The sequence below is a fragment of the Microcaecilia unicolor genome, chromosome 10, assembly GCF_901765095.1.
Source record: "Microcaecilia unicolor chromosome 10, aMicUni1.1, whole genome shotgun sequence".
Classification (NCBI taxonomy): domain Eukaryota; kingdom Metazoa; phylum Chordata; class Amphibia; order Gymnophiona; family Siphonopidae; genus Microcaecilia; species Microcaecilia unicolor.
In genome coordinates, this window is record NC_044040.1 from 134,554,169 (window position 1) to 134,570,621 (window position 16,453).

Here is a 16,453-nt window from a genome sequence, read left to right on the forward strand (position 1 = left end):
GACTCTGGGCTCGTCGTCACGGCATGTTGCTCCAAGCCACATATCTGGCAGGCGTAAACAACAGTCTGGCCGACAGGTTGAGCAGAATCATGCAACCTCACGAGTGGTCGCTCAATTCCCGTGTAGTGCGACAGATCTTCCAGGTGTGGGCACCCCCTTGGTAGATCTCTTTGCATCTCGAGCCAACCACAAAGTCCCTCAGTTCTGTTCCAGACTTCAGGCCCACGGCAGACTGGCATCGGATGCCTTCCTCCTGGACTGGGGGGAAGGTCTGCTGTGTGCTTATCCTCCCATACCTCTGGTGGGGAAGACTTTGTTGAAACTCAAGCAAGACCGGGGCACTATGATTCTGATTGCTCCTTTTTGGCCACATCAGATCTGGTTCCCTCTTCTTCTGGAGTTGTCCTCCGAAGAACCGTAGAGATTGGAGTGTTTTCCGACCCTCATCACACAGGACGAGGGGGCGCTTCTGCATCCCCACCTCCGGTCCCTGGCTCTCACGGCCTGGATGTTGAGAGCGTAGACTTTGCCTCTTTGGGTCTGTCAGAGGGTGTCTCCCGTATCTTGCTTGCTTCCAGGAAAGATTCCTCTAAGAGGAGTTACTTCTTTTTATGGAGGAGGTTTGCTGTCTGGTGTGACAGCAAGGCCCTAGATCCTCGCTCTTGTCCTACACAGACCCTGCTTGAATACCTTCTGCACTTGTCTGAGTCTGGTCTCAAGACCAACTCTGTAAGGGTTCACCTTAGTGCAATCAGTGCATACCATTACCGTGTGGAAGGTAAGCCGATCTCAGGACAGCCTTTAGTTGTTCGCTTCATGAGAGGCTTGCTTTTGTCAAAGCCCCCCGTCAAACCTCCTACAGTGTCATGGGATCTCAATGTCGTTCTCACCCAGCTGATGAAACCTCCTTTTGAGCCACTGAACTCCTGCCATCTGAAGTACTTGTCCTGGAAGGTCATTTTCTTGGTGGCAGTTACTTCAGCTCGTAGAGTCAGTGAGCTTCAGGCCCTGGTAGCCCAGGCCCCTTACACCAAATTTCATCATAACAGAGTAGTCCTCCGCACTCACCCTAAGTTCTTGCTGAAGATAGTGTCGGAGTTCCATCTGAACCAGTCAATTGTCTTGCCAACATTCTTTCCTTGTCCTCATTCCTGCCCTGCTGAACGTCAGCTGCACACATTGGACTGCAAAAGAGCATTGACCTTCTATCTGGAGCGGACACAGCCCAACAGACAGTTCGCCCAATTGTTTGTTTCTTTTGATCCCAACAGGAGGGGAGTGGCTGTGGGGAAACGCACCATATCCAATTGGCTAGCAGATTGCATTTCCTTCACTTACGCCCAGGCTGGGCTGGCTCTTGAGGGTCATGTCACGGCTCACAATGTCAGAGCCATGGCTGCGTCAGTGGCCCACTTGAAGTCAGCCACTATTGAAGAGATCTGCAAAGCTGTGACGTGGTCATCTGTCCACACATTCACATCTCATTACTGCCTGCAGCAGGATACCCGACGCGACAGTCGGTTCGGGCAGTCAGTGCTTCAGAATCTGTTCGGGGTTTAGAATCCAACTCCACCCCCCTAGGCCCATGTTTATTCTGTTCCAGGCTACACTCTCAGTTAGTTGGATAAATTGTTAGGTCAATCTCAGTTATGTCCTTGCCGTTGTGAGGCCCAATTGACCATGTTTGTTGTTTTGAGTGAGCCTGGGGGCTAGGGATACCCCATCAGTGAGAACAAGCAGCCTGCTTGTCCTTGGAGAAAGCGAATGCTACATACCTGTAGAAAGTATTCTCCGAGGACAGCAGGCTGATTGTTCTCACAAACCCGCCCGCCTCCCCTTTGGAGTTGTGTCTTCCCTTGTCTTTGTCTTGCTACATATGAGACTGACGAACACGAGCCGGTTCGGCCGGGAAGATGGCCGCGCATGCGCGGTACGCATGGGCGCGCGAGGACTAGCAAAGGCCTTTGCTAGTGAAGTTTTCGATTGGAGGGGCTGCCGTGGACGTCACCCATCAGTGAGAACAATCAGCCTGCTGTCCTCGGAGAATACCTTCTACAGGTATGTAGCATTCGCTATCCTGAGCCCCCGGATGGGCAAAACGCCAAGCATTACACAACCCTAGGTCTCCAACCAAATCAGCAAAGACACCGGAAACTTTATAATCACTAGCCACAGGAGCTCGGGATCAATTCATTGCTTAATGAAGAGTGGAGTTAAAGTCGCCTCCCACAATAAGGTAAGCATCTTGCATAACAAGAATTTTTGAGCGAATAGCTAGAAAAACGTTTTCCTGAGACTCATTCGGTGCATATATAGAAGCTAAAATTACCAAATTACTATCACTATGTAAAGTCAAAAATAAAAAACGGCCCTCAGAGTCCCGCTTTATATTATGTACTTCCACCTGCAGAGACGAGTGCAGCAAAATTGCAACACTCCTGTTCTTTGAACCATCCCCAGATGAAGCACAAAATGCATGAGGGTATCAAAGATGAGCCAGGAATCGTTCATGGTCTCTCCTGAAGTGGGTTTCCTGCAATAATACAACCTGAAGGCCAAGTTGCAAAATTTCCTTAAACAGTTTTTGACGCTTCTGAGGAGAATTCAGCCCCTTTATATTGTATGATAATACTTTTAATGAGGTCATTTTATCAACATTTAAAACTTAGCTGCATACCTCCATAAAGGAGAGGAAGCAGGCATGATATTGCCAGACTATGTGTGTGTCAATCCTCCCCATCACCACCCTAGCCAACCCACACAACCCTCCCATCCAGTGGTGTGCTGGAGCAGGCTCTCACAGGCTCGCAAGAGCCGGTGGTTAAGTTTTTAAGAATTTTGGGAGCCGGTTGTTAAAGTAGGGCCCTCCATGGCTATTTGAACAACTGGCTCCCAAAATGTGGGCTTGGGCCCCCTGCTGAATTCTCTTTTACTTTGCTGGTGGGGATGCTAAGCCCTGCCAGCCAAGTAAATAGACTGCTGCTGCTCCCCACTCCTTATTTTCAGCTCTGAGCAGCAGGCTGGGACTTCTCCAGCATGTGTGAGAAGTTTCAGCATGCTGCTCAGAGCAAGACGTTGGGAGTGGTGGCAGTCCATTTATTGGCTGCCAGCAAAGGTATGCCTAGCGTGCCCCCACGAAGGGAGGAAGGAGATAGAGGCAAGTGTTGCTGTCCCCCCCACCCCAGCCACCCCTGGCCCTTCCAACTGCAGAGCTGGCTATGTCTGGAGAAAGAGCCTGTTGTTAAAAATTTACCAGCACACCCCTGCTCCCATCCCTTGATTCACACCACTTATCATACCTCCCCTACACTTACACCCTGACCAATCCCCCCCACGCACACACACTAACCCCCTCAACACACTTATCCAACCCAACCACCAAACAGACATCAACTAGAAAGAAAGGATCCCAGAGTGGGAATAAAAGGAAATAAGCCAAACCCTGAGTGCACCACCCCTCCCCCACTCACCCTGCTGCTCCTCAAAGAGTCACATACATACAAACCCAAGTTCCCTTCATAAATACATCCTGTACGTACGTGAGTACAACAACAAAAAAAGAAACCTCCCTTCCCCTTCTCACAACATTCCGCACATGGCTCAATAACTAATCCAACACCAGCCCTAAAGGCAAACCTTTGGAATATCACTAAGTCCAATCAGTCCAGAAAATCAAATTAAGCCTTTAGTGGAGCTCTCTTTCTCCGAGGACAAGCAGGCTGCTTGTTCTCACTGATGGGTGACGTCCACGGCAGCCCCTCCAATCGGAACACTTTCTAGCAAAGTCCTTTGCTAGTCCTCGCGCACCGATGCGCACCGCGCATGCGCGGCCGTCTTCCCGCCCGAACCGGCTCGTGACGGCCAGTCTTCTTTTGTCCACGCTCGGTACGGTCGTGTTTCGCCATTCGCGCCCCGAAAGTTGACTCGTGCGTCGTTTTTTCGACTTCGCTTTAAAAAAAAAAAAAAAAAAAAAGAGTGTCGGAAGGAGACCTTTTCGGTCTGCTCCCTTCCTGTACTTCTAGTTTTGCCCCGGTAAGTTTTCTTTCGTCGTCGGGGTAGGCCCTATTTAGGCCTCGGTTCGAAGTTTTCTTCCCCCTATTTTTGTGGTGCCATTTTCGCCATTTCGAGTTTTGATCTCGCCGGCGCGATTTTTCCGCCCATGACATCGAAGTCTCCCAGCGGCTTCAAGAAGTGCACCCAGTGCGCCCGGGTAATCTCGCTCACTGACAGGCACGCGTCGTGTCTTCAGTGTCTGGGGGCTGGGCACCGCCCGCAGGCCTGTAGTCTGTGTTCTCTTTTGCAAAAGCGGACTCAGGTAGCGAGATTAGCCAAGTGGAACGTTTTGTTCTCGGGCTCTTCATCGGCACCGGGAGTATCGACTGCTTCGACGTCGTCGGCGCCCGGACCTTCATCCTCGCCCCCGATTGCATCGAGTGCATCGAGGCATCGGCCCTCTGCATCAGGGCGACATCGGAGGGCTGCGTCGGCGTCGGTGGTATCGAGACCTCCTCGTCTGCTGTTGTCGTCGGACGGTGGTGCTTCGTCTGGAGTGCAGGTGAGGGCTGTCCATTCCCCTGCTGGTGGCGGTGAGCCTTCGGGTGGGTCTCCCCCTACCCTGAGGGCTCCTGCGGTACAGCCCCCCCCGAGACCGACCTCCTTCGGCCTCGGCCCCGAGGAAGAGACGGCTGGATTCTACGTCCTCCTCGTCGGTGCCGGGAAGCTCCGGTGACATGCTTCGTCCCAAAAAGTCGAAGAAGCATCGTCACCGGTCCCCTTCCCGTGTCGGCACCGAGAGCTCTGGGTCGCCAAGGGAGTCGGCACCCAGTAGGCATCGGCACCGAGAGGACCGCTAGCCCTCTGTTCAAGAGGTGTCGGTGCGCTCCCCTTTGGACAGCCCGGAACAGCCTCCACGCCCGGAACAGGTTCTGACATTGACTCCTGCATCGGCTTCCATGTCTTTTTCCACAGCCGCTCTGCACGAGAGCCTCCGGGCCGTTCTCCCAGAGATCCTGGGAGAGCTGTTGCGCCCTACCCCTCCGGTACCGGGGGTGCTTGCGCCGCCGGTACCGTCGAGCGAGGCGCCGGCTGGCCCATTGCCCAGGGTGAGGTCTCCGACATCGGTGCCGCTTGCGGTAACGACTGTGGTAGCCTCCCAGGAAGGCTCCCCGACTACGTCGGCGGAGGGAGCTTCGCCGGTGCTGGCGAGGGAGTCTACCTCTCGACGCTCCCACCGTGGCCGTGGTTCCACGGAGTCGAGCTGGGCACGGCTGCAGACACAGGTCCGTGAACTTGTGTCTGACACCGATGGTGAGGCCTCGTGGGAAGAGGAAGAGGACATCAGATATTTTTCTGACGAGGAGTCTGAGGGTCTTCCTTCTGATCCCACTCCCTTTCCTGAAAGGCAGCTTTCTCCTCCTGAGAGCCTGTCTTTCGCTTCCTTTGTCCGGGAGATGTCTATGGCCATTCCCTTCCCGGTGGTTGTGGAGGACGAGCCCAGGGCTGAAATGTTTGAGCTCCTGGACTATCCTTCTCCACCTAAGGAAGCGTCCACAGTACCCATGCATCATGTCCTCAAAAAGACATTGCTGGCGAACTGGACCAAGCCTCTAACTAATCCCCACATTCCCAAGAAGATTGAGTCCCAGTACCGGATCCATGGGGACCCAGAGCTGATGCGCACTCAGTTGCCTCACGACTCTGGAGTTGTGGATTTGGCCCTAAAGAAGGCCAAGAGTTCTAGGGAGCATGCTTCGACGCCCCCGGGCAAGGACTCTAGAACCTTCGACTCCTTTGGGAGGAAGGCCTACCATTCTTCTATGCTCGTGCCCAAAATTCAGTCCTACCAGCTCTACACGAGCATACACATGCGGAACAATGTGCAGCAGTTGGCGGGCTTGGTGGACAAGCTCCCCCCTGAGCAAGCCAAGCCATTTCAGGAGGTGGTCAGGCAGCTGAAGGCGTGCAGAAAATTCCTGGCCAGAGGGGTGTATGACACCTTTGATGTTGCGTCCAGGGCCGCTGCTCAAGGTGTGGTGATGCGCAGACTCTCATGGCTGCGTGCCTCCGACCTGGAGAATAGAATCCAGCAGCGGATTGCGGACTCGCCTTGCCATGCGGATAATATTTTTGGAGAAAAAGTCGAGCAGGTGGTAGAGCAGCTCCACCAGCGGGACACCGCTTTCGACAAGTTCTCCCGCCGGCAGCCTTCAGCCTCTACCTCTACAGGTAGAAGATTTTTTGGGGGAAGGAAGACTGTTCCCTACTCTTCTGGCAAGCGTAGGTACAATCCTCCTTCTCGACAGCCTGCGGCCCAGGCTAAGCCCCAGTGCGCTCGCTCTCGTCAGCAACGTGCGCCTCAGCAAGGCCCCTCGGCTCCCCAGCAAAAGCAAGGGACGAGCTTTTGACTGGCTCCAGCAGAGCATAGCCGACATCCAAGTGTGAGTGCCGGGCGACCTGCCAGTCGGAGGGAGGTTGAAAGCTTTTCACCTAAGGTGGCCTCTCATAACCTCCGATCAGTGGGTTCTCCAAATAGTCCGGCAAGGATACACCCTCAATTTGGCCTCCAAACCTCCAAATTGTCCACCGGGACAGCTTCCAACACAAGCAGGTACTTGCAGAGGAACTCTCCGCCCTTCTCAGCGCCAATGCGGTCGAGCCCGTGCCATCCGGGCAAGAAGGGCTGGGATTCTATTCCAGGTACTTCCTTGTGGAAAAGAAAACAGGGGGGATGCGTCCCATCCTAGACCTAAGGGCCTTGAACAAATATCTGGTCAAAGAAAAGTTCAGGATGCTTTCCCTGGGCACCCTTCTCCCCATGATTCAGGAAAACGATTGGCTATGCTCTCTGGATTTGAAGGACGCCTACACGCACATCCCGATACTGCCAGCTCACAGACAGTATCTGCGATTTCAACTGGGCACACGTCACTTCCAGTACTGTGTGCTACCCTTTGGGCTTGCCTCTGCGCCCAGAGTGTTCACGAAGTGCTTGGCTGTAGTAGCAGCGGCACTTCGCAGACTGGGGGTACACGTGTTCCCCTATCTCGACGATTGGCTGGTGAAGAACACATCCGAGGCAGGAGCCCTGCAGTCCATGCAGATGACTATTCGCCTCCTGGAGCTACTGGGGTTTGTGATAAATTATCCAAAGTCCCATCTTCTTCCAGTGCAGAAACTCGAATTCATAGGAGCTCTGCTGGATTCTCGGACGGCTCGCGTCTATCTCCAAGAGACGAGAGCCAACAACTTGTTGTCCCTCGTCTCGCGGGTGCGAGCGTCTCAGCAGATCACAGCTCGGCAGATGTTGAGATTGCTGGGCCACATGGCCTCCACAGTTCATGTGACTCCCATGTCCCGCCTTCACATGAGATCTGCCCAATGGACCCTAGCTTCCCAGTGGTTTCAGGCTGCTGGGGATCTAGAAGACTTGATCCACCTGTCCACGAGTTTTCTCAAATCCCTGTATTGGTGGACGATTTGGTCCAATTTGACTCTGGGATATCCTTTCCAAATTCCTCAGCCACAAAAAGTGCTGACCACGGATGCGTCTCTCCTGGGGTGGGGAGCTCATGTCGATGGGCTTCACACCCAAGGAAGCTGGTCCCTCCAGGAACGCGATCTGCAGATCAATCTCCTGGAGTTACGAGCGATCTGGAACGCTCTGAAGGCTTTCAGAGATCGGCTGTCCCACCAAATTATCCAAATTCAGACAGACAACCAGGTTGCCATGTATCACATCAACAAGCAGGGGGGCACCGGATCTCGCCCCCTGTGTCAGGAAGCCGTCAGAATGTGGCTCTGGGCTCGTCGTCACGGCATGTTGCTCCAAGCCACATATCTGGCAGGCGTAAACAACAGTCTGGCCGACAGGTTGAGCAGGATTATGCAACCTCACGAGTGGTCGCTCAATTCCCGTGTAGTGCGACAGATCTTCCAGGTGTGGGGCACCCCTTTGGTAGATCTCTTCGCATCTCGAGCCAACCACAAAGTCCCTCAGTTCTGTACCAGGCTTCAGGCCCACGGCAGACTGGCATCGGATGCCTTCCTCCTGGACTGGGGGGAGGGTCTGCTGTATGCTTATCCTCCCATACCTCTGGTGGGGAAGACTTTGTTGAAACTCAAGCAAGACCGGGGCACTATGATTCTGATTGCTCATTTTTGGCCACATCAGATCTGGTTCCCTCTTCTTCTGGAGTTGTCCTCCGAAGAACCGTAGAGATTGGAGTGTTTTCCGACCCTCATCACACAGGACGAGGGGGCGCTTCTGCATCCCCACCTCCGGTCCCTGGCTCTCACGGCCTGGATGTTGAGAGCGTAGACTTTGCCTCTTTGGGTCTGTCAGAGGGTGTCTCCCGTATCTTGCTTGCTTCCAGGAAAGATTCCACTAAGAGGAGTTACTTCTTTTTATGGAGGAGGTTTGCCATCTGGTGTGACAGCAAGGCCCTAGATCCTCGCTCTTGTCCTACACAGACCCTGCTTGAATACCTTCTGCACTTGTCTGAGTCTGGTCTCAAGACCAACTCTGTAAGGGTTCACCTTAGTGCAATCAGTGCATACCATTACCGTGTGGAAGGTAAGCCGATCTCAGGACAGCCTTTAGTTGTTCGCTTCATGAGAGGTTTGCTTTTGTCAAAGCCCCCTGTCAAGCCTCCTACAGTGTCATGGGATCTCAATGTCGTTCTCACCCAGCTGATGAAACCTCCTTTTGAGCCACTGAATTTCTGCCATCTGAAGTACTTGACCTGGAAGGTCATTTTCTTGGTGGCAGTTACTTCAGCTCGTAGAGTCAGTGAGCTTCAGGCCCTGGTAGCCCAGGCCCCTTACACCAAATTTCATCATAACAGAGTAGTCCTCCGCACTCACCCTAAGTTCTTGCCAAAGGTTGTGTCGGAGTTCCATCTGAACCAGTCAATTGTCTTGCCAACATTCTTTCCCCGTCCTCATTCCTGCCCTGCTGAACGTCAGCTGCACACATTGGACTGCAAGAGAGCATTGGCCTTCTATCTGGAGCGGACACAGCCCAACAGACAGTCCGCCCAATTGTTTGTTTCTTTTGATCCCAACAGGAGGGGAGTGGCTGTGGGAATACGCACCATATCCAATTGGCTAGCAGATTGCATTTCCTTCACTTACGCCCATGCTGGGCTGGCTCTTGAGGGTCATGTCACGGCTCATAATGTTAGAGCCATGGCAGCGTCGGTAGCCCACCTGAAGTCAGCCACTATTGAAGAGATTTGCAAAGCTGCGACGTGGTCATCTGTCCACACATTCACATCTCAGTCGGTTCAGGCAGTCAGTGCTTCAGAATCTGTTCGGGGTTTAGAATCCAACTCCACCCCCCTAGGCCCATGTTTGTTCTGTTCCAGGCTGCACTCTCAGTTAGTTGGTAAATTTTTTAGGTCAATCTCAGTTATGTCCTCGCCGTTGCGAGGCCCAATTGACCATGATTGTTGTTTTGAGTGAGCCTGGGGGCTAGGGATACCCCATCAGTGAGAACAAGCAGCCTGCTTGTCCTCGGAGAAAGCGAATGCTACATACCTGTAGAAGGTATTCTCTGAGGACAGCAGGCTGATTGTTCTCACAAACCCGCCTGCCTCCCCTTTGGAGTTGTGTCTTACCTTCTCTTTGTCTTGCTACATATGAGACTGGCCAGCACGAGCCGGTTCGGGCGGGAAGACGGCCGCGCATGCGCGGTGCGCATCGGCACGCGAGGACTAGCAAAGGACTTTGCTAGAAAGTGTTCCGATTGGAGGGGCTGCCGTGGACGTCACCCATCAGTGAGAACAATCAGCCTGCTGTCCTCGGAGAATACCTTCTACAGGTATGTAGCATTCGCTTTCGCTTCAGGGAGACCCACTGCTGAAGGTTTGCCCTGGTGACTGAGGCTAGGGGTTGCTTAGGCGCTGGGGAGGCCGTCATATTTGTGTCCAAGAGGATCTTCCAAGCTTCTTCCAGTCGGCGCGGTCGGTATGATCTTCCCTGAATGTTGAAACACAAAGCAAATGGGAAAGCCCAACGATAATTGATTTTCCCCTTCGACAGAGTGTCCAAAACTGGTCTCATAACTCGCCTTTGAGCTACTGTGAATTGGGACAGATCCTGATATACTGAAACCTTAGCATCATTGAACTTTAAATTAGAGACCTGCTGAGCTCTCTGGAGGAGGTTTTCCTTATCAGAATAATGTACAAAACGGACCACAATGTTTCTGGGTTGATTATCACGTGGTTTCCCTACAGCACGGTGTGCTCTGTCCAGTGGAATGGAAGCAGCATCACCGCCTTCTCCCAACAACTGCTCGGACAAAAGTCGGACAACAGTGGGAATATCTTCTGAGTCACCTGATTCGGGAACCGCCCCGAAATCGCAAGTTCTTCCTTCGCCCGCGATTCTCCAGGTCATCAATTTTGTAATGTAATTCTTCCACTCGATCCTCCAAGTACACCATATGCACCTCAGCATGATTTAACTGTTCTGAATGATCGAGTGCACAGGCTTCCAGCTCCTCAACCTGCCCCCCCCCCCCCCCGTCCCTTCAGGTCAACACTTAATACGTCCATCTTTTCCAAAATTTCCTCTTTTGAGGCTTTAATCTCTACCTGAATATTAACCAGGCATTGCTGCAATGATTTGGACGAGAGATGCTTAAGCTGCGACATACAAGCGTCTGCCACGGAGACTGCAGAGTCTGAGTCTGAGGGGGACGGGAGAGCCGGAGAAGCTTGGCGCTGAGAGGCCTTACCTGTCTGGTGAGCCGAATGGCATTCCGCATCTCTATGCCCGTAGGAAGGTAACTTGCTCATGGTTCCCAAAGGCTCTTTCAGTAAAATATGCTGACTACCAGCGAAAAATGTATGGATGATGTCAAGGGATGCTGTTTTTGCTCGAGGAGGCAAGGGAGCTAAAAGTCTAGGCAGCCATTCGGAGCTCTGACGTCCCAGATTTTATTCTATTTATCCTAGAAATAAGCAGTGGATTTTCTCAAGTCCATCTTAATAATGGCTTATGGACTTTTCTTTAAGGAAATTATCCAAGCCTTTTCTAAACCCTGCTAAGCTAACTGCTTTTACCACATTCACTGGCAGTGAATTCCAGAGTTTAATTACACGTTGTGAAGAAATATTTCATCTGGTTTGTTTTAAATTTACTACTTAGTAGCTTCATTGTGTGTCCCCTAGTCCTAGTATTTTTGGAAATAGTAAACAAGTGATTCACACTGTTCCACTTCACTCTTTCAAATCTCTCCTTAGCTAAACTGAAGAGCCCTAGCCGCTTTAGCCTTTCCTCATAGAGAAGTTGCCCCATCCCTTTTATTATTTTTGTCGCCCTTCTCTATACCTTTTCTAATTCTGCTATATCTTTTTTTAGATACAGTGACCAGAATTGCCCACAGTATTCGAGATGTAGTCATATAGTGGAGTGAAACAAAGACATAACATTTCTCATTTTTGTTTTTCATCCCTTTCCTAATAATTCCTAACATTCTGTTTGTTTTCTAAGCCACTTGATTGAATTTGAAGTAGCTGCAGTTACTGGGGTGCCAATAGAATTGCCTATCATCCTGCTTTAAAGGGCATCAGCTGGATGTGGATCCAAGATGGCGATGGTCTGAGACGCACTGCCAAACGCATCTCACTTCCTCCTATTGAACGCTGAAGTAGCAGGTCCCCCTACCTGATCCTCGTTATGGGGAAACGGAGAGGCAAAGTCAGGGAGATTCCCTCTCTCCATGATGGGTCAAGCCAGCTTCGACAAGCGAGACTGCAGGACTTTGGAGTTGCGCTGGGTCCCGGGAGAGTCTCTACTCCGTCTGAGGAGGCTGGCGCTTCGGCGCTGGCTGACAGTGTAGACGGGGCTTCCCTAAGCCCCGTCGAACGTGCGGCGCCCCCGCAACCAGGAAGGTGGTGGTCACCTTCAGAGCCCTAGCGCTCCAGTCCGGAATGGAAGTCGGAGTGTCCAGGGAGGGAGCCTGTTGGAGCCGAGACCAGGGTGTTTCCAGCTTAGAAGCTCCAGAAGTATCATCCTCTCCTGGGCTGTTGCTACAGACAGTGAGTATTCTGGAGCAGGCTGTTAAAGCACCGCTTCCTGTGTTAAATATGGGAAAAATGGAAAAGCCAGCCGTAGTGACTTTAGAGTCACTTTCAAATGGGACTTAACCTTTACAGCACATACTTCCCTACAGTCTTTGGTAGCTAAGAATGCGGCAACTATAAAGACTTTATCAGAAACTGCACTATCCCAATGGAAAAAGACTGACTCTCAAGCCATGGAAATAAAAGCTCTTACCGAAAGAACTTCAAAATTGGAACTTGTGGATCAAACACTAATTAGAGATAAGAACTTTACCTCTGGACGGCTGGAGTATCTTGAGAATCAGTCTAAAAGACTACATTTAAGGCTGATAAATTTTCCCAGTTCACCTTTGATTACACCAGTACAAATGGTTAAGAAATACCTTGTTGAAATATTGGGTATGCCAGATACCTCTCTACCACCAATAACTCGTGCTTTTTATTTACAAACTGATCCATGTAAGATATCAGGGGAATCTCTTCAGGATGGTAGAGAGATGACTCTGACTGCCTTTTTGGAATCGTCTTTAGAGGTTGTAACAAAGAGGGCAACTTTATTGGTCTCATTTGCTTTGGAAATGGATAGAGATGCAGTACTGAGACTTTCATTAAGACATTTGGATTCAAATTCTTTTGGGTCTAAAATAAGAATCTATCCTATCTATCGAGGGAGACCCAAAAGCGGCGTAAAGCCTTTTTGGCTTTGCACACAAGAACTTTGGCAATAGGAGCCAACTTCCTGTTGAAATTTCCTTGTGTTTGCAGAATTGTATTTCAGTCTAAGCAGTTTCAATTCTTTGACCCCAAACAATTGGAGGAATATTTAGTAAGCAGGGAAGAAGTAAATGTAGTGGTATAGTCCCATATGTTCACTGTTTATCAGACCCGGAACGGGTGCATCATTTATACTTTGTATTACTTAAATATTTCCTTTTAGATTATTATATAATCTTACATCTTGGATTATTTCTTTAACTTGTGGTCGATAATCATGTTTGAAATTTGAATTTAAGAATTATTGCCTTTTTATGTATAATTTCCAAGTTGTGTATTATCACTTATAATTGTAAATTTATGTTTGTTAAAAAGCTCAATAAAATAATTTAAAATAAAGGACTTCAGCTGAAAAATTATTGGTATATATGGCAGGCTAACCATAACTTATTTCTGAAAATAAAGCCCTGCATCAGTCGTTGGTGGAGGAAAGCAGCAGAGCTGACTAAGCTCCAAAAACATCACTGCAAGGTTCAAAGGCAAATGGACAAATTTGACAAAACTTAGGACCGTTAGTGGCTGTGGATGGCTGGTGAGATATGCAGAGTGTATGTGCATGAATTAGATGGAGGCTGTTTCTCTTCCCTTTCTTATTTTAGTTTCCTTTTTTATGCTGCATATCTGACTAATGTGATATGTTGTATGCCAGGAACCCAGAAATCGCTGTACTCCATATATTCCAACCTAATACTTCTCTGAAAATTAACTCACAACGAACATGATAGTTTTTCAAGAAAACATATTTATTGCAATTTAATTAAATTCATACTTTTATCTTCAAGCTGTTTTGTACGTAAATATACTTCTAAACTAGGTTAAGGAAAAGTCTTGTTTTAAACTCACTGTTCTTAAAACACCCACTTTGTTTGTTTCTTTCTCTGTTTCTTGTATAGTTGAAGCCCGGACCATTGGAGGAGACTTACATTGCCACGATTCTGCGGGAGATCCTGAAAGGATTAGATTATTTGCATTGTGAAAGGAAGATACACCGTGACATCAAAGGTGAGTCACCCAACTTGACCTGTGAGCAACATACACTAATGACTTGTACAGCATTCAGGGTTGGTCCCTATTCTTGCTGTGAAGGCTGCTGAATACTTCTGATGGGAACTAGCTGGCATAAAAGCAGTATACATTTATCTGTGTATCATTGTAAAGGGCACCCTATATATTGGATGTTGAAACTGGTACTGAAACTTATAACTCTGCTGGAGAGCCTATTCTGCTCTGGACACAGAGCTTAGCTTCTGCATTCCCATCTTTAAGAACATAAGAATAGCTTTACTGGGTCAGACCAATGGTCCATCTAGCCCAGTATCTTGTTCCAGCAGTGGCCAATCCAGGTCACAAGTACATGGCAGAAACCCAAAAAGTAGCAACATTCCATGCTACCAATCCCAGGGCAAGCAGTGGTTTCCCCATGTCTGTCTCAATAGCAGACTATATGCTAGGAATGAGTGGTCCCTATTCTGCCTTCATGCCCAGTTGTACCTGCAGATACTTTTGTAAAAGTAGGAATTTCTAAACCTGAAAATATCACAAGTAGGGTCAGTCAGGGCTGCCAGTGTAGAAGCAGAGAGTCTGTATGCACATTTGCCTGATCAGGCTGTGTCCCCTTCTATTTATGCTTTGGGTCTCATTGCTTGGTCTGGAGAAAAGTTTAAAAGGCAGGAGGAGATTCTTGGTATTAAGGCCAGTTTTAGGGAGCAGCAATCGGTGCAATTGCTAAACCCCCTTGGCAAAACTAATGTATATGATGAATGCAGCTTCCCTTTAGCTGAAAAGGCGTGAGCTAAATCCAAAATAAAGGAAAAAAAATGTCATTGTTTATAGAGATTTGGGGCATCTGGTGCTGATTTGGGCTCACTTTTTTAGATTTCTGCTGGGGGAGTTTGTAGTCTAACTTTGGCCCTGCTTGTGGGTCAATTGCTGATTTGGTTTTTGCTTTCTTTATTGTTGGTAGCTGCAAACGTGCTCCTGTCAGAACAAGGAGAAGTGAAATTAGCTGATTTTGGGGTAGCTGGACAGCTGACGGACACCCAGATCAAGAGGAACACCTTTGTGGGGACGCCCTTTTGGATGGCACCAGAGGTTATTAAACAGTCTGCCTATGACTTTAAGGTGTGTTTGTTTTTTGAGAGACCTTGTTAGAGGTTCTGATGCTAACCAATCTGCTATGTCTTCAAAAGCTCTATTGTTCCAAGAGAACCAAAAAAAAAAAAATCTCCCAGTTCATTCTCCAGTTGTCTGTGCTGTATTCTTGCTTTTAAATGTATCTGTGTTTCATCAGAACCCCAAGGGGGGGTGTAAGTCCTTTCTTCATCTGTTTTGTTTTTTGTTGTCTTTACTGACAAATTTCAATGTGACACTCTGACTATACTGTATTTTTGTTACAAGGTCAGTATTCAGCTGTATGGCCAATACATAACATTATATGGATAGTTTATCCACAACTTTAGGTGGACTTTCAGCCAGATTATGTATTCAAGCCTGAATTGTGAAAATGTTAGCATAAGTTTAAATAGATAAATTACCTCTGCTATTTCTGCATTCAGACTTTAATACGTTAGTTAGACAGAAAGCTGCTGAATTTTGTTGATCTCTGTATTAAATGTAGTCCCACTCATAAACAACACCTACTTGAAAATGCGTCACGTTGGCCATATAGGCAGCAGTTCTATAAACTGACAAGGGCACGCTTAAACTATTATAGAACTAGTAAAAAAGGCCCGTTTCTGTTTGAAAGGAAACGGGCGCTAGCAAGGTTTTCCTCTGAGTGTGTATGTTTGAGAGAGTGACTGTGTGAGAGAGGCTTCTGTTCCTGCTGCTGTGCATTCCCCGTGTTGTGCTGATTCGCTGCTCCCTGTATCGTGGCTCCGCCCCTCTCCCTTCTACTGGCCAATCTGGTGTGGGTTGTGTGACATCACTATTATCTACTCCAACATGATCCACGGTTCCAGGCAGCCTCAGAATGTTGGAGGTGAGAATTATTATATAGGATATTAGCTCAAAAGTTGCATTGGTGCACCTACTTAAAGCAGGTCAATGTCTGACATAAATGGGGGCACCTAAGTACGACATATAACATGTGCAACTTATAGTATTCTATAAGTTGCACGGTTTGCTTGGCAACCTGCCTATGACACAGCCATGCTCCACCCATATGTACACCCTCTGACAGTTACCAGTAAGTGATTTGGATGTAATGTATATAGAATAATGCCTAGCACTTATGCATCTAACTGCCATTTATTGGAGCCAATCACACATTTAAGCCATTATTCTATAAACTAGGCACACTATTGATGCCTAAAATTAGGTTCTAGCTTATAGAATTGCTTTTATTTGTATGTTTTAACTTGTTTCTTTAGAGCAAAATGATCAAACATTAAGCAAAAACAAACAACCAAACAGGCAAATCCAAAGCCATGCCAGATACACAGTGGTTTCTTCAGTGCATCTATCTAATACAACATAGAAGAAGCTGAACTGCCCCGCTCACAGACCGCCCCCCCCCCCCCCAATCCATTGCAGTAACAAATAAAAATCAAGTCAAGAAAGAGATTGCTCCATCCCTGGCTGGTCATAAATCGCCTTCCAATGTTGAT

General features: G+C 48.9%; 1 protein-coding gene across 3 annotated transcripts in view; it reads left to right on the plus strand.

Annotated features, from left to right (window-relative positions):
* The window catches only part of STK25 (serine/threonine kinase 25), a 299,983-nt gene that overhangs the window by 207,803 nt on the left and 75,727 nt on the right, over positions 1 to 16,453 (plus strand). For all 3 annotated transcript variants that reach the window (XM_030215974.1, XM_030215975.1, XM_030215976.1), the window contains 2 exons: positions 13,739 to 13,847; positions 14,809 to 14,966. In XM_030215974.1, the coding sequence (XP_030071834.1) occupies positions 13,739 to 13,847; positions 14,809 to 14,966 (267 nt within the window). The remainder of the gene's footprint in view (positions 1 to 13,738; positions 13,848 to 14,808; positions 14,967 to 16,453) is intronic.